Consider the following 22,046-nt stretch of genomic DNA (forward strand, 5'->3'; position numbering starts at 1 on the left):
TGCACGCAGCCCCGTCTGGGAACGATGTGGGATCTGCCGGGTGCCTTCAGGCCACCGGCTGGCCGTCAGCCCGCAGAGTCCACGGTCAGGACGCTCCCAGCCTCGGGCGCGCCAAGACCCCTGCCACATCCCTTCCAAAACACCGGCTCTAGAGCCGCGGCTGACGGCTCCTGGAGCATCTGCACTGCTTGGGAGGCGATGGGGCCGCTGTAGCCCGGCACCTCCCAAACAAGCATTCTCGGAGGTAACTTGCTGCATTTATCCCTAACCTCGGCCGCTGAGACAGCCCGGCTGGTGTTTTGGTTACAGGCAGGTCTAAGTTACGCAACCTTGCCCACAACTTCTTTTTAAAGAAAAAAGACTTCGAGACGTCTTAATTACAAAATAACATTTAAAAGTTGTCAGGGTTTATTATCTCGTCACACACAGTAATGATTCACTTAACATGTTGTAACCCGAAGGTTAACAGTAGGCTGAGCTGTTCCCTTCCCCCCTGTCCTGTACAGTGCCACAAGTATGGCCTTTGCCCTGGCACACAAAACTTGCAGTACGTGGAAGGACATCACAATTAAAAAGTGGATTTTTACCCAAGTCACCTGGAAAGCATTTCCAAGCATCCTGCCGTTTCGGGTTGCTCTGCTCTGACATCGTTCCTCTGCTTGTGCCTCTCCTTTTCAGTGGCAGAACTGAGAATTCCAGGCTGTGTTCCCGTGTCCATGGGGGACAGCACGGACTGGCTCTTCACGACAGAGGAGGAAGAGCACGACGTGACATCTGCTTGCATTGATGGGCTGCCAGCGTGGTCCCTTTCTGCAGCACTTCAGTGTCGCTACTTGAGTGCACTAAAACCACACAAAACCCCAGGACGACACACAGGTTTTTACGGCGAGGAAGCTGAAGCTGAAAATACAAGCAGTGACTGACAAGCCCAGAGCCTTGGTTTGTGGCTGCACGTTGCAGTGCCGTTGTGACCACATCTGACAAGTGTTCCGGCTGTTTAAAGAACTGCTGTGGCGGCAGGAGGCCCCTCTGGATTGGGCCTGGTTTGGGGAACTTTGTACAGTGATTTTCTTCCTGGTGATGAAGAGGATGCGGACCCCCCCGGAGACCTCCACAGCGTACGTACCTCAGGTGGTTCTGCTTTGCCAAAGCCTGGAACAAACGAACAGTTCAGTTTGCTGCTTCAGACCTCTCTTAATTTGTCCACTGCCACGTCATTTGTTGGGGCTGGGCTTCTGGGGGTTTTTTTGGGTGGTTTCGTTTCGTTTTGTTTTTTTAACTCAGGGCTTATTGCTATTCCGTTGTCAATAGTGCGTAGCAGAAAGAGCTGAGATTTAACAGAACTAAAACTCTTTGGAACCTCAACAACAGGCTGTGCGTTGTGGCTGATGTGCTTTCACAATCCCTTTCTTTCCAGTTTTTCCAGTATGGCCTGAATTCTGTGGACAGACTCTTTCCTGGCCTGCCGAACACCGTCCTGGCCACCAGTCTCGATGGAATCCAGTTCCAACAGCAGCTTGGTCAACATCTCCTCCAGAAGCCGGTAGGATTTATCTGTCTTTTTCCCTACGAATTCATCCACCTCTTGCTCCAGCTGTTCAGCCTCCCCCATAACGTGGAGGATTCTCTGAATCTCTGGCTGGATGGCTGCAGAATTTGTTGAAGGCTGGTCACCGGGTTTAAAGCCAGCCTCCCGGTTCCCAGCCAAAAGCTTCCGAGACGCACTGTCGTACATTTGGGGCTGCGCGCTGTACTGCACCTTGGGGTTTGAGGGGGATGGCTTGGCGTTGAGCGGAGCGGCTGGCTTGTGGTCATTCATTGTCCCAGAGTGCTGGTGATTGACATCGGAATAGTAGTTGTGGTGGTTTGCACTTTGCTCAGGTTTGTCGTAAGCAGTATCCTACGGTCAGAAGGAGAAAAAAAAAAAAATCTTTAAGTGCATTTCCCTTAAAGCCAGGGTTTTAATCTCTCATCCTGCACTCCAGAGGCAGGCAGGCAGGGCTGAGGGAACTGGGCGACAGGTCACACCGTGACTGCTTTGGGGTGTGCGTGCCTGGGAGGACAGGGCAGACCGGGTTAGGCATGACGTTACCAGGGATCTGGGCAGCATTTTCTGGACTGTCACACACCGTGACATCATAACATACCACGTCCCCGCGGGCTGGCACCCCGTGTCCTGCCAAGCGGGCTGGTTTCTGCGAGAAGTCCCAAAGAGGGACACGGGACCCACGCTCCAGTCCCTGGCCGTTACAGAGCAGATCCCCGGCAAGGGGCACGTGTCTAGAAGAAACGGCGTGAGCCACTGAACGCTCGTTACCCACGAACAGGGGAGATGCTAAATAGATTTCAGCACGGTCCCATTTGGATACACCGGAGAAGATACTTCTCTTGCAGGTAGCACACTTCTGAGCTGTTCCCAAGTCAGAGCAGCCCCTGTCCCCAAATCGTGCCAGCGCTGCTGCCGGGGGACCAAACCTCCGGGGAGAATCATTTGACTCCTGCTCAAAGGCAGGTTTTGAGGAAAGCCGTATAATCTCGGAGGTCTGACCGCAGCCAGGACCCAGCATAGGCACGCGCTGTAGAAGCATCAGCTGTACCTTGGGGTCCCAGGCAGGAGGGTGGGAAGGAGCTCCGCTGCCAGTCCAGGGTGGGTGCGATTCGGAGACGAACGGGTTCCTGTGCACCGAAGCGGCGGGCCACGCATAACGCGGCTGCACCCCATAGACGGCGGGGGGAGCCCACGTGTCCTCCGGGGGTCTGGGCTGTGGCGGAGGCCCCTGCGCCGTGACCCCTGCATTGCTGTCTCCGTATGGGTACTGCGGGATGGGCATTCCCGGGGTCTGCAAGAAGAGGGGGGAACAGGCGTTACCCTGGAGTCACTCCGAGCACCGCTCCCTCCAGACAGCCCTGGGAACAGCCGCAGCGTCAGGCTTGCTGCCCGATTCCTGCTTTCCTAGCCCACAAGCTTGGAGTCTCTGGGGTGACCACCAGTTTTTATAAGAATAAAACCAGGCAGGGCAAGCTGCTCAAGGCACAACAGGACCCACGGATCCATCGGAGGAGGTACTGCGGGCTTTCCCTCCGCTGCGGCCCCATAAAACAATTTCTTGTGCCCCAGGAACTGCAAGCCCAGCAGCTGCACCGACACCGGGGCTGGAAATTGCTCTGGCCAGTGCCCGGCCTCTTACCTGCGGTGGGGAGTAGCCAGGAACCTGCTGCCTCCTGAGAGAGGACCCTTCGGCGGGGCAGTCCGGTGGGGCGTAGCTCCAGGGGGGAGCAGGCGACGGGGGCCGGTACATGCCCGTGGACTCCGCAGGGTAGGGGGTCCGCGGGGGCCCGGAGCAGTAGTAACCCCGTGTCTGCGGCAGGCCGGTGTAGTGCGGAGCAGTGCCGGGAGCCGGAGGGTACGGCGGGCTGTAGGCTCCGTTTGCGTAGGGAGAATCCATTGCCTGGGGAGGAGGGAAGAGCAGAGGAAAGGTGATGGGCCATGGACACGGGGCAGAGGGGCTCCGGTCTGGCCCAGCAGCAGCCCAGGGAAAGAGGACTGGCCCTTCCTGCAGCGTTTAACCAGGGGATTCCTTCGTCCCCAAGCTGATCTGCCCCAGCTTTAGGTTTTCCTGCTCTAACGTGGCTTTCTGTTGGCCACTGTCCAGAAACGCCCGTCTGCGTCACGCTTTGGTCCCACTGCCCTCGCAGCACGCTCGGGGAGGCAGGCAGTGTCGTGGGCGTTACAGGGGGACAGATTTGTCTGGAGGGCGGGAAGAGAGGGGACACGCTAAGCTTAACCATGCTTCACTCAGCTAAGCTTTGCTCAGAAATAGGCGTACAATTCCTCACAGCAAGCAGCTCCCAGGAGGTTCAACCACGTCAACGTAGTCACCGACTGGTGCATGAAAATCGCTCCAGGAAAGTTCGTTTCCTCTTTCAGTCTGCAAACAAAAGTGATGCAAGCGGACGAGATCTACCGGTTCTGGGGCCCGAGGAGCAGGGTGTTCAGATCACCGAGCCGCAGGTCACGCTGCGGCCATGGGAGCTGTCGGGCTTGAGAACTTGTCGTGTGAAAGGTCTGTACGTCCGGAACATCTGTGAGAATTTACCTGAATACATTCAAGTAATCAATGGGTATTGAACGTGAGCTTCCATCTAACCGCAGAGACAATTAAGCGTCAGGATTTCAGGAGCTCACGGATGACTCCCTGTAGCTTTGGGCAAAGCCGTTTTTTGCCCACAAACTGTTTCACGGAGGAGAGATTGTATCACCTGCGTGCCGGGATTTATGAAAGAGGTGGATCAAACCTACATGTCCCATAGGATTAAAACAAACCACAGTTACGTCTGGACAGCAGACAACCTCTTTGGAAAGAGTAAAGCCTTTCTCTTCACACAGTATTTGTGCAATGGCCCCTAAAAAAAGCTATTGCTGCAATAAAAACAGCAAATAATAGATCCCGGGAAGAGCGAGTCATGGGACCGGGGCACAGCGGGACTGGCAGTGCTTTTTTCCCCGCTGTGCCGCCCTGGCGCTGCCGGCTGCTTTCCGCTGGTGGGGTCTGTCGTACAAATGCCGCCGCTCACGTGGCTGGCAGCTTTAGTCTGCCGTGCCTGGAAGGAGGGGGACGTGGCGGGGATCGGATCCTCAGGCCACGCACTCACACCGGGGAAGAGGCAGTTCTGTCTGTCGGTGAAGGGCCGGTTAACCGGGGCTGGGACACGTTCCTGGTGCCCAGCTCTCACCAGTGACCTCGGCAGCAAACCAACCAAGGATGGCGGCATTTCCCCAGTGGTCTCTTCGTTAAAATACGTGCCCTAGAAATGTCACCTTGAACTGGATATGAAGGTAAAACTTCACCACGCTCGTCGTTTTATGCATTTTTCTCCGGTTAAACACCTGCCCGAGCCCAAAGAGCAGATTTTTAATGCAAACGGATCCTTTTGGGAATCAAGCTACGAGAGCTGAGAAAAATCAATCAGCGTTTGGGAGGCAAGAGATGAGCTTAAAGATCCGGACAGTGCGGCACGGCTCGCTGCCGCTTCCCTGCGGCTCGGGTCGGGTCTGGTTTGGGGGGACGGGTCACGGCCGCGCGGAGCTGACCCGTCCAGCCGGGCTCCGTGCTCCCGCTGCTGCCCTGCCCGGCTGGCGGAACCGTCCCGGTCACGGCTGGGAGGTGGGAAACTCGGCTGCCCGTTAGTGGGGGGGGGGGGGGGGGGCAAAGGCGAAGGCTCCAGCGCTGCCCGCCACGCCCTGCCACGCCCTGCCCCGCCCTCCTCCGCGGGACGGCCCCGGCGGGCAACCCGCAACAAGGCGGCGCCCGCCCCGTCAAAGGCCCGCGCCCCGCGGGGCTCTGCCTCGGCCCCGCTGCGGGCCGAGGGGACGGAGATCGCGGCTGCCCCGGCCGCCGCGGGAACGGGTCAGCGGGTGGGCTCCAGCCCCGGTGGCTCGGCTCAACGGCCGGGATCGCGGCGGCCGCCTTCGCCCCGGCCCCCCGGCCCCCCCCCCCCCGCTCCCCGCCGCCCCCGCCGTTACCTGCGCCGCCGCCGGCGGGCGGGGGGACCCGGGGGGCCACGGCGGGCCCGGCTCGGCGGCGCGATCGTGGGGCTCCATGGCCGCCGCCCCGCCCCGCCCCGTCCCGTCCCGCCGCCAATGGCCGCCTCCCGCCCCGCCACCAATCGGCGGCCAGACCCTGCCGGCGCCGACCAATCGGCCGCCGCCCCGCGGGCACGGCCGGCGCGGCTTAAAAGGGCAGAGCCAGAGTGGGTCCCGCCCAGCGGCGGGGCGGTTCCGGGGCGGTGGCGGCGGCACCGGCGCATGGCGGCGCTTCCGCTGGGGGCGGCGCGGCGGCACCACCATGAACTACATGCCCGGCACGGCCAGCCTCATCCAGGACATCGACAGTGAGTGCACCGCCGTGCCGGGACCTTCCTACAGCTGGGCGGCTGGGCCCCCCCTCCCCGGTTCCCCGGGGGCACCGTCCCCCGTGGGGCGGCTGCGCCCCTCTGTTCCCCGTGGGTGCTGCCCCCCGTAGGCACCGGTCCCGCGTGGGGGCTGCTGCGGAAGCCGTCTTCGCTCCCCTTCGCGCTGCGGGGGCGGTTAACCGCACATCGCTGTTTTCCCCACGCTGTAGGGTGGGGCGGTGCGGGGGCGTGAATGCCCACGCGTGGCCGTGGCTGACCCTCCCGCTCTCCCTCTTCTCGCAGAGAAGCACCTGGTCCTGCTGCGGGACGGCCGGACGCTCATCGGGTACCTGCGTAGCATCGACCAGTTCGGTACGTCTGCACCGGGGGGGCTGCAGAAGGCTTAGGCCGGGCTTTGGATGCGCTCCGGTGCCAGCTGTGTGCCGGGGCTGGCGAGGAGGAGGAGGAGGAGAGCCCCGCCGTGCCCGTTCGCATGAGCTGGGCGATGCTCCCGCACCCCTCAGGGCCGCACTTACCGGAGCAGCTCCCTTCCCAAACAGTGGCTTAACGGTAAAGCGGGAGTTTGGATTTGGTGAGAGCTGCCCCGTTTCTTGGTCCCCGCTTAGCGCGGCGGCTGCACCGCCTGCAGTAATGACCCCGCCGCGTCCCCGTCCTGAGCAGGAGCGCGCGGCTCCTTGGCTAAAAACACCACGAGTTTTAAAAGAAATGAGTTGAGTTGCACGTAGGGCGGCGTGGCTGCAGGTCGTGTTTTTAGAGCGTGTTTGTGCTGTGGGTTAAACGCCCGCCTGCGTAAACGCCGTGCCCGCCAACCCCCCAGGCTTGGCACTTCTTCCACAACTGGGTGCTTCCCCCCCTCCCCATCGCATCCAGCATTGATGCTCTGGCATCCCTTTTTGGGCAGAAATAGCCCGAGACACGCGCAGGTGAGGTTTGTGCTCACGACCGAGCGCCTTGGTCCTCGCCCAGAACCTGCAGCACCAACGATGCCGTTGTCTTCTCTGTCGGCACGTGGTGCTTGGGTGAGCTGGGGCCCCGGGGGTCTGAGCTCGCTGCCCTGCCTGCGCAGGCTGCGGGAGCTGGAGGGCAGAGGCTGCCTCATGGCGCGGGAGCTGCCCTGCCGCTCCCGAGGTGCTGCGGCCGTTGCTGCGGTCGGTGCCTTCGGTGATCCGGCTCACAGGACCTGCCGAGAGGCACGAGAGCGCCGGTGCCATCGCTGCTCTGGGTTTTTTGCCTGGCTGGGATCAGACGCTCTTTATAGCTGGAAATCACAGCGAAATAGGGATTGTTTTCTCTCTCTCTCGATCGCTGCAGCAAACTTGGTGTTGCACCAGACTGTGGAGCGCATCCATGTGGGCAAGAAGTATGGGGACATCCCTCGAGGCATCTTTGTTGTGAGAGGCGAGAACGTTGTTCTGCTGGGGGAAATAGTAAGTAAGCGGCGGCTTCTGCCTGCTCTCTGCCTGTTCTCTGCCTGCTGCCACCCCAGGGCAGCGGCTCCGCTGCGGTCTGGGACTGCGCTGGTGGTGTTTGTGGTGACGTGACTCCACGCAGCACCGCAGAGGCAGACACTGGAGCTGGGTGTCCATCTGTCTGTCTGCCGTGAAACATGGTCACTGTCCCGTTGCGGGGGGCTGAGATCTGAGCCCCTTCCCAGGGCCGGTTCAGGCTGAACCATCAGGGAAATGCCCGCCGCGTATCCGAGGGCGGGGGGGTGGAGGTGCCGGCCCGCAGCTGCAGCTCCTCTGGGACGATGGGGGGGATGAAAGAGCGATGCGTGGGAGATGTGGGGAAGCCCTGGCCCGTGCGTGGCATTGCTGGGAGGTGTCACTAGCAGCTGCCTGCGGGGCTGTCCCCTCCCTGCTGCCTCGGCACCGGGGGACACCGTCTGGGATGGGCTCGGGAGGAGTCGAGCACCGTCTCACTTGCTGTTCGCTTCGGCCCTTTGGGCTGAGCTCAGCCCGGCTGCTCCCCGGGAGCCCCCTCCCATGGACAGCCATCCCGGGTGGCCCCGGCTGTCCTGGGGGGGGTTCCTGCCCGCATCCCCACCCGTCGGGGTGCCTCCAGCACCTCTGTTCTGCATCGCTTCCGCCTTTTGATGGGACTCACGGAAGATGTGTGGGCACGGGCTCACCGCGGTCCGGGGGCCTCCGGGGCTCGCCTGGAGGAGACTGTCCTGCACGTGCAAATCTGTGACCGTGACGCAGGGAGAACCCGAGCGTTAACAGAACCAAATCCCCGGGCTGCCTTCGAGCTAGTAAGCCCAGAGCTTGGGAGGCAGACACTACCGTGGCTCGGCTGCTCACCTCGGGAACCGTCCTGCTCCAACAGCTTTGCCAAGAGCGATGGAGCACATTGTCCGTGGCACAGCGATGCCCGCTCCCCCTGGGAGCACAGAGCCTGGCCAGGCGCTTGTAGGAAGCGCTCGGACGTCACCAAAGCCCACGCACGTGAGAGGGGTGTGGGTCAGTGTCCCAGCGGGGACGTGAGTGCAGATCCGCACAGACCTTTGCCATCCCCGCTGGCTTTTGGCCCCTCCAGACCGGCGCTGCCCTGGCCGATGAGATGCGCTCGGCAGAGGCGACGTCGGCCCAGCCCCGAGCTGCCCGGCGGGCAGAGCGGTGCCCGGAGCATCCCACAAGCTGAGCTGCATGTCTTGGCCGCAGCAGCTGCCTTGCGGTGCTGAACGGGCTGTTTCTCTTGCAGGACCTGGAGAAGGAGAGCGACACGCCTCTGCAGCAGGTCTCCATCGAGGAGATCCTGGAGGAGCAGCGGGTGGAGCAGCAGGCCAAGCAGGAGTCGGAGAAGCTGAAGGTGCAGGCGCTGAAGGAGCGGGGCCTCTCTGTCCCGCGGGCAGACACCCTGGACGAGTACTAGGTGTGCTGCCCCTCGGACCTTTTCTCCGTGGCAGAGCGAGGGGTGCTCTGTGATCCGCCCGCGCGTGGGCAGATCTCTTTGGAAAGGCGGTTTTTATTTTCAGATTGTGTTTTCTGTGGCGCAGATAACTGTAAAAGAAAAAAAAAAAATGCCTTTAGTTTCTCCTTGCGGAGAAGGAGGAGAGAAGGCGTTCGGCTGCCCTTTGAGGTGGCCAGGCGTGCTGGGGAGCGCGAGCATTTGTGTTCAGGAGGCAAATCGCTTGGTCCTTTGGGTTTGTTTGCTTTTTCCTCCTCACGTGACTCTGGGTGAGAGTTTTCCTTGACGTGTAAATAAATCCTCAATCTCAACAATGATGGTTTTGCCTGTGTTCGGGGCCTGATGCTTTCCCCTCTTTCGGGACCACCACCGTCGTGCCAACTCTTGTCCCTGCAGGGCACTGTGCAGGGGGAAACTGGACCCTTGGTCCTGGTGCGGGGTGGGCTCGCTCTGAGGAAAAGCTTAAGGATGTGGCGGGATCCCTCCCTCCGGGACGGGGAGCAGGACCTGGGTACCCCCCGCACCCTGACAAGGGCCGCTGGCTCCCCCCAGCCTGGCTGTGGCTGCTCCCCTGCAGCTGAGCCCACTAATTACCCGCTGATGAAGAGCTGCTGCAGCTCGGCTGGCCCTGCCGCCCCGGGGACACCGGCAGCCCCTCCGCCTCCGGCAGCATCTCCTCGCCTCGGTGCTTTGGAGGAGCTGGCGTGGCTGTGACAGGTAGGAGAGTCCTTCGTGTCGAGCTTGTCCCGATGCCGTTGGGTGACGGCGACGGGCGGGAGCCTTCCTGCGCCGCAGCAGAGGCAGCGGTTGGGTTTGGGTTGGCTTTGGGCCGCTGCCAGGCTGTGGGAGCCTCCCGCGCGCCGGCAGGAACGAGCAAACCTCGGCGGCGAGCGGAGCGGGCTCTCCCTGCGAAACCTCTTTCAGTTTGTTTCCCCGCGAAGTGTAAACGCTCTCTGGGGGAAGCGCCTGTGCTTGGGGGGGGCAGAGGGGGTCCCTGCGAGTGGGTTTTCTCTTCCAAAGTGGCTCATTTCTTTGCAGGAGGAGCTGTGCTCCGCTCGCCGGTGCACACACCGAGTACAGGCAGGTCTGACTGCAGCCCTCCTGGAAAGCAAACAGCCGACATAGACGGAGCTGGCCCCCCCTCGCCGGCTGGGCAGCCCAGAAACACGTTTCCCTGTGGTGAGGGCTTCTCGCTTTTGGGGAGAAAACGCATCTTCCCTGTTGTGTTTGCTCGTGTAGGCTCGAGCGGGATATTGTGAGTTTGGTGGCAGAAAAGGCGTAAACAAGGAAATGCAATTTCTTGCTTTAACAAGACGAAAAAAAAAAGGCTTTATGGAGACGGTGGTGGCTCCTGCAGCTGGAAAATCTCTGCCGGGAGGAAACGGCTTTTTCGGTTTCGTTGTTCTGCTGCCCCTGTTGCTCTGGGGGGCAGCGGGGTGTTTTGGGGTCGGGGGGATTGGGGCGGCGATGCCTGCAGTGACTGCATGAAGGCGAGGGCTGTCCCAGCCCTGGCGGGGGGGGGGTCCCGTCCCCGGGCTCAGCCCCGCGGTGCGGGTGGGACGGGGCTCCCCTCCCTGTCGGTCTGGGGTCTCGTTTCTGGGGGCTGTGGTGCGCTGGGGAGGAGGAGGAGGAGGAAGGCTGCTCTGCTGCAGCCGGTTGCTCGGGCTCCGGGGGTCGCTGTGTCCCGTCCCCCCCCCGCCCGACCCCCAAACCGGGGGGGGGGGGGGGGGGCCGGGAGGAGCCCCGAAGTGGGGTGGGCGCTCCCGTGCGGCGGGGCGCGGCGCTGCCCCTTACATAAGCCCGTGACGCCAGGGGGCGGCCCGTGACGTCACGGCGGTGACGCACCCCCCGGAGGCGGCCGGTTGCGGCGGGAGGCGCCCGGACCGCCCCGCGCCGCCGGGCCGGGGCAGCGCCGCGCCGGGCATGGTGTGCGGGCGGCGGGGCTGCTCCGCCGCCCGCTGCCCCCCCCGCGCCATGGAGCTGGAGAACATCGTGGCCAACACCGTCCTGCTCAAGGCCCGCGAAGGTACCGCGCCCCCCCCCCCCCGCCCCGTCCCGGTCCAACCCCGGTCCCCCTTCCCACGCTGCGTCCCGGCTCCCCTCCCCGCGCACCCTCCCTGCGTCCCCCTCCCAACGGGCACCCTCGGCCCGGGTCACCCCACGCACCACCCCCGTGGGCACCCCGGGACCCCTCCGTCCAGGGTGGTGGGTGGCCGGGTGGGCTCGTCCCGGTTGGCATCGCCGAGCCCCCGGGAGGGGACGGCTGCCGCACCGCTGTACCTGGTGCCGTGGGACGCGTCCGTCCGTCTGTCCCACCCACCCTGCAGACCCAGGGACGCGGGGCAGAGAATTTAAAAAGCGATTTAGGTGCCGTTTCCCCAAGCGGTGCGTGTGCCGAGACGCCGCGGGCTCGGGACGCGGGTCGGCCGAGAGCCGCTCTGCCCGTCCATCTGTCTGTCCGTGCCAGCAGGACGTGCCTGGCGTGGACGGGGCTCGTGTGAGCAAAACTTCGCTGGTGCCAGGACGGCTTGGTGCAGGCCTGAGCGAAACGGGCGCTGCCAGGAAAAACACGGCCTTGCCGGTGTGCCGGCGGAGCCAGGGTGGTGCCGGCGCCGCTGCCCTGGTTTGAGCCCTGCCGGCAGCCGGGGCGAGGCCTGGGGGGCGAAAGGCTGCGGGCATCTGCACCCCTCCAAAAGCGGGGCTTGGCACGGGCTCCCCGGGGGAAGCGCGGGCGCCTTTGTTTGCTTTTGGTTTCCTTTGGAAAACCGGCGCCCTCGTCGCAAACCTTTGTGACCAAAAAGCAAACGGCCGTGAGAGCCACCGGCGCTGGCATGGCCCTGCGGGCGAGGCGGGGGACGGGGCCGCTCGGAGAGGATCCCGTTTGTCTTTGGAAATCCCTATCTTCTAAAGGTTCCCTTACCCCCATTCCGGTCGCTTCCAGCAGCACTGGAGATGCCGCGGGGGCAGCTCATGTGCAGGGGCCGGAGAGGTGCCGGTGCCCTCGCCGGGGAGGGAGAGGTTTGGCGTCAGGAGCTTGGAGCGGCCGGCCAGGCGTTCACACCAATGTTCCCTGCTCGGGGCTAGACCCTGCTCCTGTCCCATGGGATGTACGACGGCCGCCCACGTGAGCCGGAGCCTCGGCCGAGCCAGAGCTGGAGAAGGGGGTTTTGGCCCCGGGAGCGAGGGCGAGGGGGGCTCTGCCGCCACGGGCACCAAACGGGTTAATGTCGGTGTGCGACGGCTGGGAGAGGTGCCGGAAGCCGGGAAGCGGAGCGGGACGAGGGCTGGGTCCCAGCCGGGCGGCTGCTTCCCTCCCCGGTGGCCTGGGGAGGACTGGAGCTGCCTCAGCGGAGAGCTGAGACCCCACCAGCTCGGGGGTCTCCGTGGTTTGAGGGGCTCCCCGAGCTGCTGCCGCCCGCTGCGCCCCTCGAAAGAGCCTTGCTCTGCTGCAGGGCCCCTCGCTTTGGCCTCGTGGCCCTTCCTGCTGCACACCCGGGGGCTTTGCCCCCCAAAAGGGGGTCTGGGGGGGGCTGCTCCCCCCCGCTGGCCCCATGAGGGCTGCAGGGGCCTCTGGCTGGCCGGACTCCCTGGGCTTCGTGCCCAGCTCCCTGCTGGGGCCACTGGAGCTTTCGAGGGAGAGCTGATGTCCCCAGGGGCTCCTAAAGCTCAGGGAGCCAAAAGGGCTCGTCCGCCCGCGGAAGTGCCCGGGATAAAAACTCAGGAGCGTGCGGGTGCGGAGGAGATAACAGGCGGTGAGTAAGGCTTTATGGCTCGCTGGGGCGGGGGCAGCCGGGTCCGCACCTCGCCGGGCATCGGTGCCGTCTCACCACATGCCAGCTGGCGGTGGGGGACCTGGTGGGGGCCCGCTCCTGCCTGCCGCGGGGCTTTCGCTGCCGGCAGCTGTGTTGGTGTAACACACCTCCCCGCGTGTGCCGTGCCGTTTGGTACGTGGGCTCCTTTCCGCCGAGGAACGGTTTTATTTTGCTTTCAGCAGCTTTTCTGGTTGCCGCGGTCGGCTCGGTGGCGGCGGCAGCAGCGTCCTCGCAGGGTTTCCCGGCGCGGTTCACTTGGGGGGAGCAGGGCCGAGGCGAGCGCCCATTTCTCATTTTATCTTTCCTGCTGCGTCCCGCTGCCTGGCAGGCCACTGGCTCTCGTTTGTACGGGCAGGGAGCAGGCAGCGGTGGGATGCCCCAGCACGGCTGCTGGCTGCTCCCTGCACGTCCTCTTTCCCGGCTGCCCCTGACCCTGCAGAGGATGCTGCGGGAGAGGAGCTGGACGCCTCCGGCATCTCCCCGTCGGTGCTCTGCTGCCCAGCCCCAAGGGGTCCGTGCTGGCAGGGGGGTGGCTGCGGCCGGGCCCCCTGCCCTGCCTGCAGCCCCGCACCGGGCCAGGAAGGGCTGCCAGCCCTTCGTGCGGCTCCGCCGGCTGCCGGGATCCGGCTCCACCCTGGGAAGCCACGGCGAGGGCAGGGTCGCTTCCGCAGGGGGGCTGCGGGTGGCGGTGGGGGACGTGGGCTGGGGTGGTCCTGCCCCACGGCGGGCTGGGGTTGGGGCAGCCCCGCAGGTGCCCTGCCCGCAGGGACACAGGCACTGCCTGCACCGGTACGTGCACTGCCTGCACTGGAGATGGCAGCGATGTCTCCTTTTGCGGCCGGCGTGGAAAGCCGCCTGGGCTGCCGTGGCACGGGGGGACCCCACTTCACAGGTCCAGGGCCGTGGGGTGCAGGCTGATGCTCTGGGATGAGAAGGGGGAGCTGAGACCCCCGGGAGCAGCCGTGTGCGGCAGGAGCAGACTGAGCACTCGCCAGGGCTCCTGCCTGCCCGGGGGGTTTGTGCCGGCACGGCACAAGGATTGTATCTATTTTTCCCCCCCCCCCCTTTACTTTGAGGTCTCTGGGTCTTGCACAGGCTCTAGCTCCACGTCCTGGTGGGACTCACGTCTCGGCTTCCCTCGCTGCGGCAACCGGCTGGGGTGGGAGAGGTGGTGGTGGCTGGGGACGCTGGGGAGGGAACGGGATGGGTTTGCTTTGCCTGAGCATGCTACAGGTGGAGGAGTGGGTCCCACTCTGAGCTCCGCTCCCCCTTTGCCCTGGGGCCTCGGTGGGAGCTGGGGTGGCTCTGCCACGCGTCGGTTTTGGTGCAGTTTCACCCAGGGATGCGCTGAGGACGGGACATGCACTGGGGACATGGTGCTCTTCCCTGCTTGCCCTGGCTATGCCGTGCCTGGCACGCTGCAGGGGGGACCGGACCGGGGAAGGAGGATGCTGCAGCAGAAGCCTGTGTGGAGGCAAAACACTTCTGACTTGAACCTCCCCGTGCGCTCAGCTCCCCTCCTTCCCACCCGGCCCTTCCCCAGTGGGCACCGTCCCAGCCCGCAGCGAGCTCCGGCAGAGCCCGGCTGAGAGCACGTCCCCAGGGCTCAGCCGGGGCAGATGCGTTGGGGCGCAGATGACGAGCGTTAATTTATTTTTATTGTCGCAGCAAACAAGTTGTAATTTGGAAGGAGCGCCGTAAAGCGTTGGGCGGTGCGGGGTGCCGGGGGCTGATACCTGCAGAGTCTGCGGAAGAGGCAGGGAGGGAATTGCGTGGGCGGCGTGCCGCTGAGCCCGGCCACGAAGCTGTGGCCTCTGAGCATCCCTGCGAGGTCGGGGCTGCCTGGGCTGCCCATGTCGGATGGCTCCTGGGGCAGGCGGAGGGTCCTTGCCTGGGCATCACCCGTTTGCCAGCTGCCCGGGGGGCCCCAGCCTGGGCACCGTGGGGTGAGGGGAGCGGCTGCTCCTCTTCCTCGGGCGCCGAGTGCTCGGGACCCTGTGCCGCCGGTGTCAGGGTGAGCAGGGTGCCCGGGGACCCGCGCACTCTCGCCGCCAAGGTTGCTCCGCTGGCTGGCGCGGGGCTATTCCTGCCGGAGGAAGCGAGCCGATGACGGCAGGAAGCTCTGCCCGGCCGAAACGCTGGCCCCGCCGGAGCCCAGCACCGTGGTGTCCCACGGGCTCGCCTCGGCGTCACTGGGGCTGGCGGCGGGCGGTGCTGGCCGGCCACCAGCTCGGAGCCGCGCTGATGTCAGGTCCCTGCAGGGATGACTTCACGCGCCAAGCATCCGCCCGTGAGCCCGGGAGGAGCGGCTGCTGCTGTGGGGCCATTCCTCTGCCCCCTCCTCGTCCCCAGAGAGTCCCCATCCCGGAGGAGGCAGAGGCCGGGCTGCTGCAGCCCCACGAGCAGGACGAGCGGCTCGGTGGGGAGACAAGGAAACCAGATGTTTACGGGAGGGAGCGACACGGGGCCGCAGCATTGTTCAGGGAGGAAGCCTGCACCCGCCGGGCTCGGCCTCCCCTGGCGCTGGGCGATGCCGAGGGGGATCCCATTCCTGCCCTGGAGCGGGGCTGGGAGCCGTGACCGGGTGGGGATCCCCTCGGCTGTTCAGGGCGAGGGTCCCCTCGGGGGTCAGAGCTCTCTCCAGGGCTGAGGACCTGTTTTCCCACGTGGCTTTAGAGTTGCCCAAAGCCCCAGTGCTGGCGGCGTGCGGGTACGTGTGTGAGCGATGGGTTTTGGGGACCAGCAGTGGTGGGATGGGGGGAAACCCCAAACCGGGTGGTTCTGCAGGAGTGGGCAGGGGCTCTGCCGGCGTCACCTCTTCTCCCTCTCCCCCCGGCTGCAGGAGGTGGCGGCAAGCGGAAAGGCAGGAGCAAGAAGTGGAGGGAGATCCTCCGGTTCCCGCACATCAGCCAGTGCGATGAGCTGCGGAGGGGCCTGGGTGAGCTGAGAAAGGCGCTGGGAACTGGCAGAACCGGCTCACGGGTCCCGGCACAGCGCCGGGTCGCGGCCACGGTGGGCGCGGGGCCGCGGCATGTGCTCGGCACGGTGCGTGGCACGTCCCGCCTTCCCTTGCAGAGCAGGACTACGGCAGCCTGTGCCAGAAGCAGCCCATCGGCCGGCTGCTCTTCCGGCAGTTCTGCGAGACGCGGCCGGAGCTCCTGCGCTGCATCCGCTTCCTGGACGCCGTGGTGAGGGACCCCGCGGGATGCCACCGCGCCGGCTCTGCTCGGGGTCGGTGACGTGCAGAGGCATTTTCCCGGGATGGGGCTGGTCGGGGTTTTGCCGAGTCCCGTGGCAGGTTTGCAGCGTGAGCCCCAGGGCAGTGGCTGTGGAGCGGTACCCGGGGGGGCTGCAGGGGAGGCAAAGACCACCCCATCCCAGTGCGCCGCGGGTTTCTCTCTGGGTCGTGCCAGAGGAAGGGGGCTCTCCATCCCAGCGAGTTCAAAACGCTGCTGGAGAATCCATCCACGCCTGCTGCAGGGTTTACCCCGGTGCCAGGAGATTTCAGATGCTGGCAAATGGGAAACACGAGCCTCACAAAATGATCTGTGTTTCCCGTTGCTGCACGGTTTGGGTCAGCATCGGGTACGTGCCCTGCGCAGCAGGGTCGGTTTTCCAGGGGGGCCGGGGGCCTCGGGGGGAGCAGCCAGAGCCTCTCGGGTGTGCAGGGACCCGACAGCCGTGGGGGCTGCTAGTGGGAAAGACGTGCCTGTAAAACGGCCCCTGCTTGTGCCGGCTCTTAGAGCTCTTGCAGGACGCTTTTTCCCCCCCCGTTTTGAGTAACTAGAGCTGCCCAGGCTGCAGCGGGTCTGGGTCTGGCAGCCCACCCCACTGCCCCCCTCCCCTGCCTGCTGCAGGGAGCAGTGTGGGAGACCCCCTAGGGCTGCCAGCACCACCGTGAGCCCCCGGTGCAGGCAGCTGCCTGTGGTGCGGGTGCAGACGGCTCCCTCGCCCCACGGCCCGGGCAGACGTGCCTCATTTGGGGAGGCCGGGGGCTCGGCGGGGGGCACAGGGCAGAGCCATGCCCAGTGCCGCTGTCTGCAGCACCCTCCTCTCCCCGGGCATCCCAGGCGGACTACGAGCTCTCCCCGGATGAGAAGCGGAAGGAGATGGGGGAGGAGATCATCCGCCGGTTCCTCAAGCAGGAGGTGAGTCCTCGGGGGGCTTTTCCCCCCCCCCAGGCAGCCAGAGCAGGACGGGGTGAGGATGGGATGGGAGCAGGGGCAGCGGCGGGGGGTCCCTTGCTGGCCATGGAGCCGCATCCCTGCTCTCCGGGCATCCCGGTGGCACCCATTGCCCGGCCAGGATCATGGGTGGGATGCGGGAGCGATGCAGGCAGGGCGTGGGTGTGCATCCGTCTGCTCCCCTCGGCAGTCCCCGGATTTCCTGCCCGAGGTCGGCCAGCCCCACGCCAGCCGGTGTCTGCAGGACCTGCAGAAAAGCCCCTGCAAGGACCTCTTCAGCAGCTGCCTGCGGTGAGTGCCCTGCCCGGGGACGGGCATCCGGGGGGGCTGCCGGCAACGCCGACCGTCCCCTCTCCCCCCGCAGCCCCCTGCACGAGTACCTGAGCGGGGACCCCTTCACCGACTACCAGGACAGCATGTATTTCGACCGGTTCCTGCAGTGGAAGTACCTGGAGAGGTGAGGGGGGGGTCTGGGGGGGGTCCAAGGGGTCTTGAGGGGGGGGACTGGGGGGCGGCGGGGCTGATGTGCCCGGGGCTGTGCGTTTCAGGCAGTCGGTCACCAAGGACACGTTTCGGCAGTACCGGATCCTGGGCAAGGGCGGTTTCGGAGAGGTACGGCCATGGGGGGAGGAGGGGGGGGCGATGGCGGGCTGGCAGGGGCTCACCGCTCTGCCGTCCCCCCCCCAGGTGTGTGCCTGCCAGGTGCGGGCCACGGGGAAGATGTACGCCTGCAAGAAGCTGGAGAAGAAGCGGATCAAGAAGCGGAAAGGGGAGGCGATGGCCCTGAACGAGAAGCAGATCCTGGAGAAGGTCAACAGCCGGTTCGTGGTGCGTGTCGTGCTCTTGTTGGGGGGCCGGGGAGCAGGGGGGCCGGGGCTGGCGCTGACGGCCGGGGCGGACGCGCAGGTGAGCCTGGCGTACGCCTACGAGACGAAGGACGCGCTCTGCCTGGTGCTGACCATCATGAACGGCGGCGACCTCAAGTTCCACATCTACAACATGGGCAACCCCGGCTTCGAGGACCAACGCGTGGTCTTCTACGCGGCGGAGATCTGCTGCGGGCTCCAGCACCTGCACCAGGAGGGCATCGTCTACCGGTGAGCGGGGCGTGGGCACGGGGCCGGCCGGGCGGCTGGATGGGACCGCTCTGTGCTGAGCCATCCCGTCTGTCCCTGCAGGGACCTGAAGCCGGAGAACATCCTGCTGGATGATGATGGTGAGGAAGGAGCTGCTGGGTCTGGCTCTGCCCATGCTCTTGGCTTCCAGGCTGGGTCTCTGTGTGCCTCCTGGGGGGTCTCTGGCTGTGTTTTGGGGAGGACGTGCAGGGATGTGGGGTGGCCCTTCCCTGGGATGCTGCCCTCTGTGCAAGGGCACCTTCCCTGGGACGATGCCCTCCATCCCCTCCCTGCCCCAGGCCACATCAGGATCTCCGACCTGGGGCTGGCTATCAAGATCCCTGAGGGCGAGACCATCCGTGGCCGCGTGGGCACCGTCGGCTACATGGGTGAGCATGGGGGCTGCGCCGGCCGGGCTGGCCCGGGGGTCCCCGTGCCACGGCGTACCTGGCCGCTGACAGGTTTGGGGCCATGCCTCGCAGCCCCGGAGGTGATCAACAACGAGCGCTACACCTTCAGCCCCGACTGGTGGGGCCTGGGCTGCCTGGTGTACGAGATGATCGAGGGGCAGTCGCCCTTCCGCGCCCGCAAGGAGCGGGTGAAGCGGGAGGAGGTGGAGAAGCGGGTGCAGGAGGAGCAGGAGCTGTACTCGGACAAGTTCAGCGAGGAGGCTCGGGCCATCTGCAAGATGGTGAGCTGGGGACCCGGGACCTGCCAGTCCCCACGGGGGCCGGGGCCGGCTCCATCCCCCCGCCGTGACCGCCCGTCCCCCTCCCCAGCTCCTGGCCAAGGACCCCAAGCAGCGGCTGGGCTGCGGGGCCGACGGGGCGGCCGAGGTGAAGCGCCATCCCTTCTTCAGGACCATCAACTTCAAGCGCCTGGAGGCTGGCATCATGACACCCTCCTTCGTGCCGGACGTAAGGGGCAGGGCAGGGGTGGGCACCCACTGGGGGGGGCGAGCCCTGCTCCCCCCCGCTGACAGCTCTCCGGCTCCCGCAGCCCCGGGCAGTTTATTGCAAGGACGTGCTGGACATCGAGCAGTTCTCGACGGTGAAGGGCGTCAACTTGGACCAAACCGACAACGATTTCTACGCCAAGTTCGCCACCGGCAGCGTCTCCATCCCCTGGCAGAACGAGGTACCGGGGGCACGGGGCACGAGGGGGATCCCGCCCCGCTGCGGCACCACCAGGGCTGCCTGTGCCCACCCCCCCGTGACCCGACCCCCCCAGATGATCGAGACAGAGTGCTTCAAGGACCTCAACGTGTTCGGACCCAGCGGGACCCGCTCCCCCGACCTGGACTGGAGGCAGCTGCCCGAGCCCCCCAAGCGCAGCCTTCTGCAGAGGCTCTTCCGACGCCATGTAAGAGACGGGGGGGCATTTTGAGGGGGGGGGGGTTGCCCTGGGGTCTCCCCGAGACCCCCCTGGCTCACTGCCTGCCATCTCTCTGTCCCTCGCAGCCAGCCGACTACACCATTGGCACCACCATCCACCCCCCCCACCCGGCCGCCGTGAACTCGCACCCTCCCGCGGCCAACTCCGCCTGCCGAACCCCGGCACCGGCGCCGTCCTGACCCCTCTCGCCGTCCCGGGGGGGAGCCGCCGGGGCCGGGCAGCCCCCAGCCCCCCCCCCGTGCCCTCTCAGGGTTATCATCTCGGACCAGCGCTGGGGCCGGGGTGCGCGGGGATGCTCGTGGAGGCGAGGCGGGGTGCTGGCGCAGATGGATGCGGGCTGCCGGCACGGGCTGACGTGTGTGGGCAGGGGCTGATGGGGGGGCAACGGGGCAGCAGCAGAGTCTGCCCGACCCCAACCCGGGCAGCTCCCAGCCCCCTTTCCCCCAGCCCCACAGCACAGCCAGCCTGTTCCTGGGGGCTCCCACTGCGGGACCCCCCCCACCCGCCCCCCCAGGCCAGGGCAGGGACCTATTTTTGCTGCGTTTGAGCCCGTTATCTTATCGCTGGTTCAGTGCGTGACCTCTGCGGGCATGGGGGGGGGGCTGCAGGTTTATCTGTGCTCTCCAAATAGAAACAAAGGCAGCCTTGGAGTGGGGGGGGACACCCCTGGCTCCCCCCGGCTGTGCTGCAGCAGGAGGGATGGGGTTGCCCCGACAGAGCCCCCGCCTTGGGGGAAACACAGCCCCCCCCGCTCCTGCTCTGGCCACCACAATGTGAAACGGGCTCAGAGAAGGGAATTTTCTCGAACATGGCTGGGCTGGGGGGGGGCGTGGGGTGGGGGGCTCCCTCCGTCCTCACGGGACAGCTCAGGGCAGCCTTGGGGTGCCCTAGCCTTGCCCCAGGGCTGGTGGGGTGCACAAGGGCACAGCACCCGTGGGGCTGGGTGTGCAAGGGGCAGTGGGCACGCGTGGGTGAGCGAGGGGCAGGCAGCGCATGTGGGTGTGCAAGGGGCAGCGCATGTGGGTGTGCGAGGGGCAGCACCCGCGGGCTGGGGGGGGCCATGCTGTGGGTGCTGCAGGCGCCCGGGCCCCCAGGCCTTTGGGCCCCGGTGAATCTCTGCCTCCGGCGCCTTTGGTTTACATTCGATCCGGTTTTGTACATTTGTAAACAGTTGTAAATATTTCTACGTTGAGCGCCTGGATGTACATTTTTAAGCTAAAAGCTGCAAACAGAGCCGCGTGGTGACTTTGCCTGGGGACGTGGGGGGCGTTTCGGGGGGGGTCGGGGGGGCTGCGGGGGCTTTCTCAGCTGTCTTTACCTCCCCCAGCATTTTCTCCCTCCTCCTGCCCCCACGGGACGTGGGTGGGAGGGCGCTGGGTGCCCATCCCGGAGCGGGGCCATGCCGTCTTCCTGGGCATCCCCTTGCTGGCATGCAGGACGTGGCCATGCGCTCCCCTTGCCCTCGGCACCCCCAGCTCGGCAGGGCCCGGCTCGGCATTGCCAGCCAAGGTTCCAGGTGGGTCCAGGCAGGTCCGAGCTGTAGCCGGGGCCTCATCCTGCCCCGGGCAGTCGAGCGGTGCTGGAACACATGTGGGTTCAGCTGGCCAGACCAGCCCTGCTCCCTCCTGCCCCCATGGAGAGGCACCTTCCCGGTGCCCGAGGTAGGTGCTGGGACCCGAATCCCGTCCCCGATGCCTGTGGCACCGCGTTCCCCAGCACCGGTGCCATCCCCGGTGCCACGGGAGGGCTGCCGTCCCTTCCCCTCGCAGGCTCGGCGGATGCAGCCGGCAGCCCAGCAGCACGGCGACAGCGCGGGACCCCTGAGGGATGTCTGGAGGAGATGCTGAGGTCACATCAGAAGCTGGGGGGGGTCCTGGGGGTATCCCAATTAACCAGACCCTCCTGAGGGTTCTGGGTGCCTTTTCGGCACAGCTTCCCGGCAGGCTGTGGGTCTCTGTGTGCCGCTCCGGGGACTGGCTGCCTGGAGCATTTGCCTTGTGTGCCACAGCACAGTGTGACTGTCCCTGTGTCCCCTCCCGAGGGGTGCAGAGGGGCTTGTGCCCCTCCAGCACCCACCCCCCCACCCCCAGCCTGGAGCCGGAGGGGCGGCTTCGCCCGAGCTGTTTTGGTTCTTCTCACAAACAACAGCGTGTCCTTGTGCCGAGGCCTTGTGCCCAGGAGCGGCTGCTCCGTCTGGGATAACAACGGTCCCGGCTGGTTCGCAGCCGGGGGTTCGCCCTGCCGCCACGGTCCCCGGTGCTGCGTCCCCTGTGCAGGGCAGGGGGGCTGCGGGGGGCTGTGGGCGACGCACCGTGCCGGGGGGGGTCTCACCCGCTCTCCCCGGGCACCGCAGACCCGTCGGTGCTCGGCGTGCGTTTGGCACGAGCTCCAGGCTGCGGGGTTGGGAGCTCCCGGCAGCAACTCGGGAATTTCAAACCCTCCTGATTTTTGCTCCCCCCATGTGCAGGCATGTGGGGACCGGGTGGGTGAAGCCCAGCCGGGGGGAGAGCTGCGGCAGGGACCCGGGAATCACGCCTGCAGCACCGGTCGGCGAGTGGGAGCGTGGCCATGGCGGGGATTTCCCAGTAAACATTTGGGAAGGGGATGGTGCAGCTTCTGGCTTCCTCGTGGTCCCACCAGCACCTCCATCTAATTGCGCGTCGCTGACATGAATGCGGGGTGTCTCTTCTTGCATGCGATGGAGAACAGCAGCCCCG

The 22,046-nt window shown here is 65.6% G+C and overlaps 3 protein-coding genes across 4 annotated transcripts; 2 read left to right on the forward strand and 1 right to left on the reverse strand.

Moving 5' to 3' along the window:
- Positions 1–377: 377 nt before the first annotated feature.
- On the reverse strand, positions 378–5,602 carry BAG4 (BAG cochaperone 4). Its single transcript, XM_050910338.1, has 4 exons — positions 5,525–5,602; positions 3,189–3,449; positions 2,598–2,840; positions 378–1,900 (listed from the first exon to the last, which is right to left on the reverse strand). The coding sequence occupies exons 1-4, from the start codon at positions 5,600–5,602 to the stop codon at positions 1,397–1,399; spliced, it is 1,086 nt and encodes a 361-aa protein (XP_050766295.1). The 3' UTR covers positions 378–1,396.
- Positions 5,603–5,826: 224 nt separating this feature from the next.
- Positions 5,827–9,140, forward strand: LSM1 (LSM1 homolog, mRNA degradation associated). The gene is made up of 4 exons (XM_050910339.1): positions 5,827–5,892; positions 6,196–6,264; positions 7,225–7,340; positions 8,617–9,140. Exons 1-4 carry the CDS (start codon positions 5,847–5,849, stop codon positions 8,785–8,787), a joined length of 402 nt encoding a protein of 133 aa, XP_050766296.1. The 5' UTR covers positions 5,827–5,846; the 3' UTR covers positions 8,788–9,140.
- A 1,650-nt stretch (positions 9,141–10,790) lies between these two features.
- On the forward strand, positions 10,791–19,544 carry LOC127025288 (G protein-coupled receptor kinase 5-like). Of its 2 annotated transcripts, XM_050910185.1 has the most exons (16): positions 10,791–10,849; positions 15,478–15,573; positions 15,711–15,823; positions 16,706–16,783; positions 17,010–17,110; positions 17,184–17,276; positions 17,368–17,431; positions 17,507–17,647; positions 17,726–17,916; positions 17,998–18,035; positions 18,234–18,323; positions 18,417–18,625; positions 18,714–18,851; positions 18,934–19,071; positions 19,165–19,296; positions 19,395–19,544. In XM_050910185.1, exons 1-16 carry the CDS (start codon positions 10,798–10,800, stop codon positions 19,506–19,508), a joined length of 1,788 nt encoding a protein of 595 aa, XP_050766142.1. In that variant the 5' UTR covers positions 10,791–10,797; the 3' UTR covers positions 19,509–19,544. The 2 variants fall into 2 exon arrangements, with proteins under 2 accessions (XP_050766142.1, XP_050766143.1); XM_050910186.1 differs by lacking the exons at positions 10,791–10,849; positions 15,478–15,573; positions 15,711–15,823 and adding an exon at positions 15,836–15,866.
- The last annotated feature ends 2,502 nt before the right edge of the window (positions 19,545–22,046 follow it).

Source organism: Gymnogyps californianus, chromosome 23, assembly GCF_018139145.2.
Source record: "Gymnogyps californianus isolate 813 chromosome 23, ASM1813914v2, whole genome shotgun sequence".
In the NCBI taxonomy this organism is placed as follows: domain Eukaryota; kingdom Metazoa; phylum Chordata; class Aves; order Accipitriformes; family Cathartidae; genus Gymnogyps; species Gymnogyps californianus.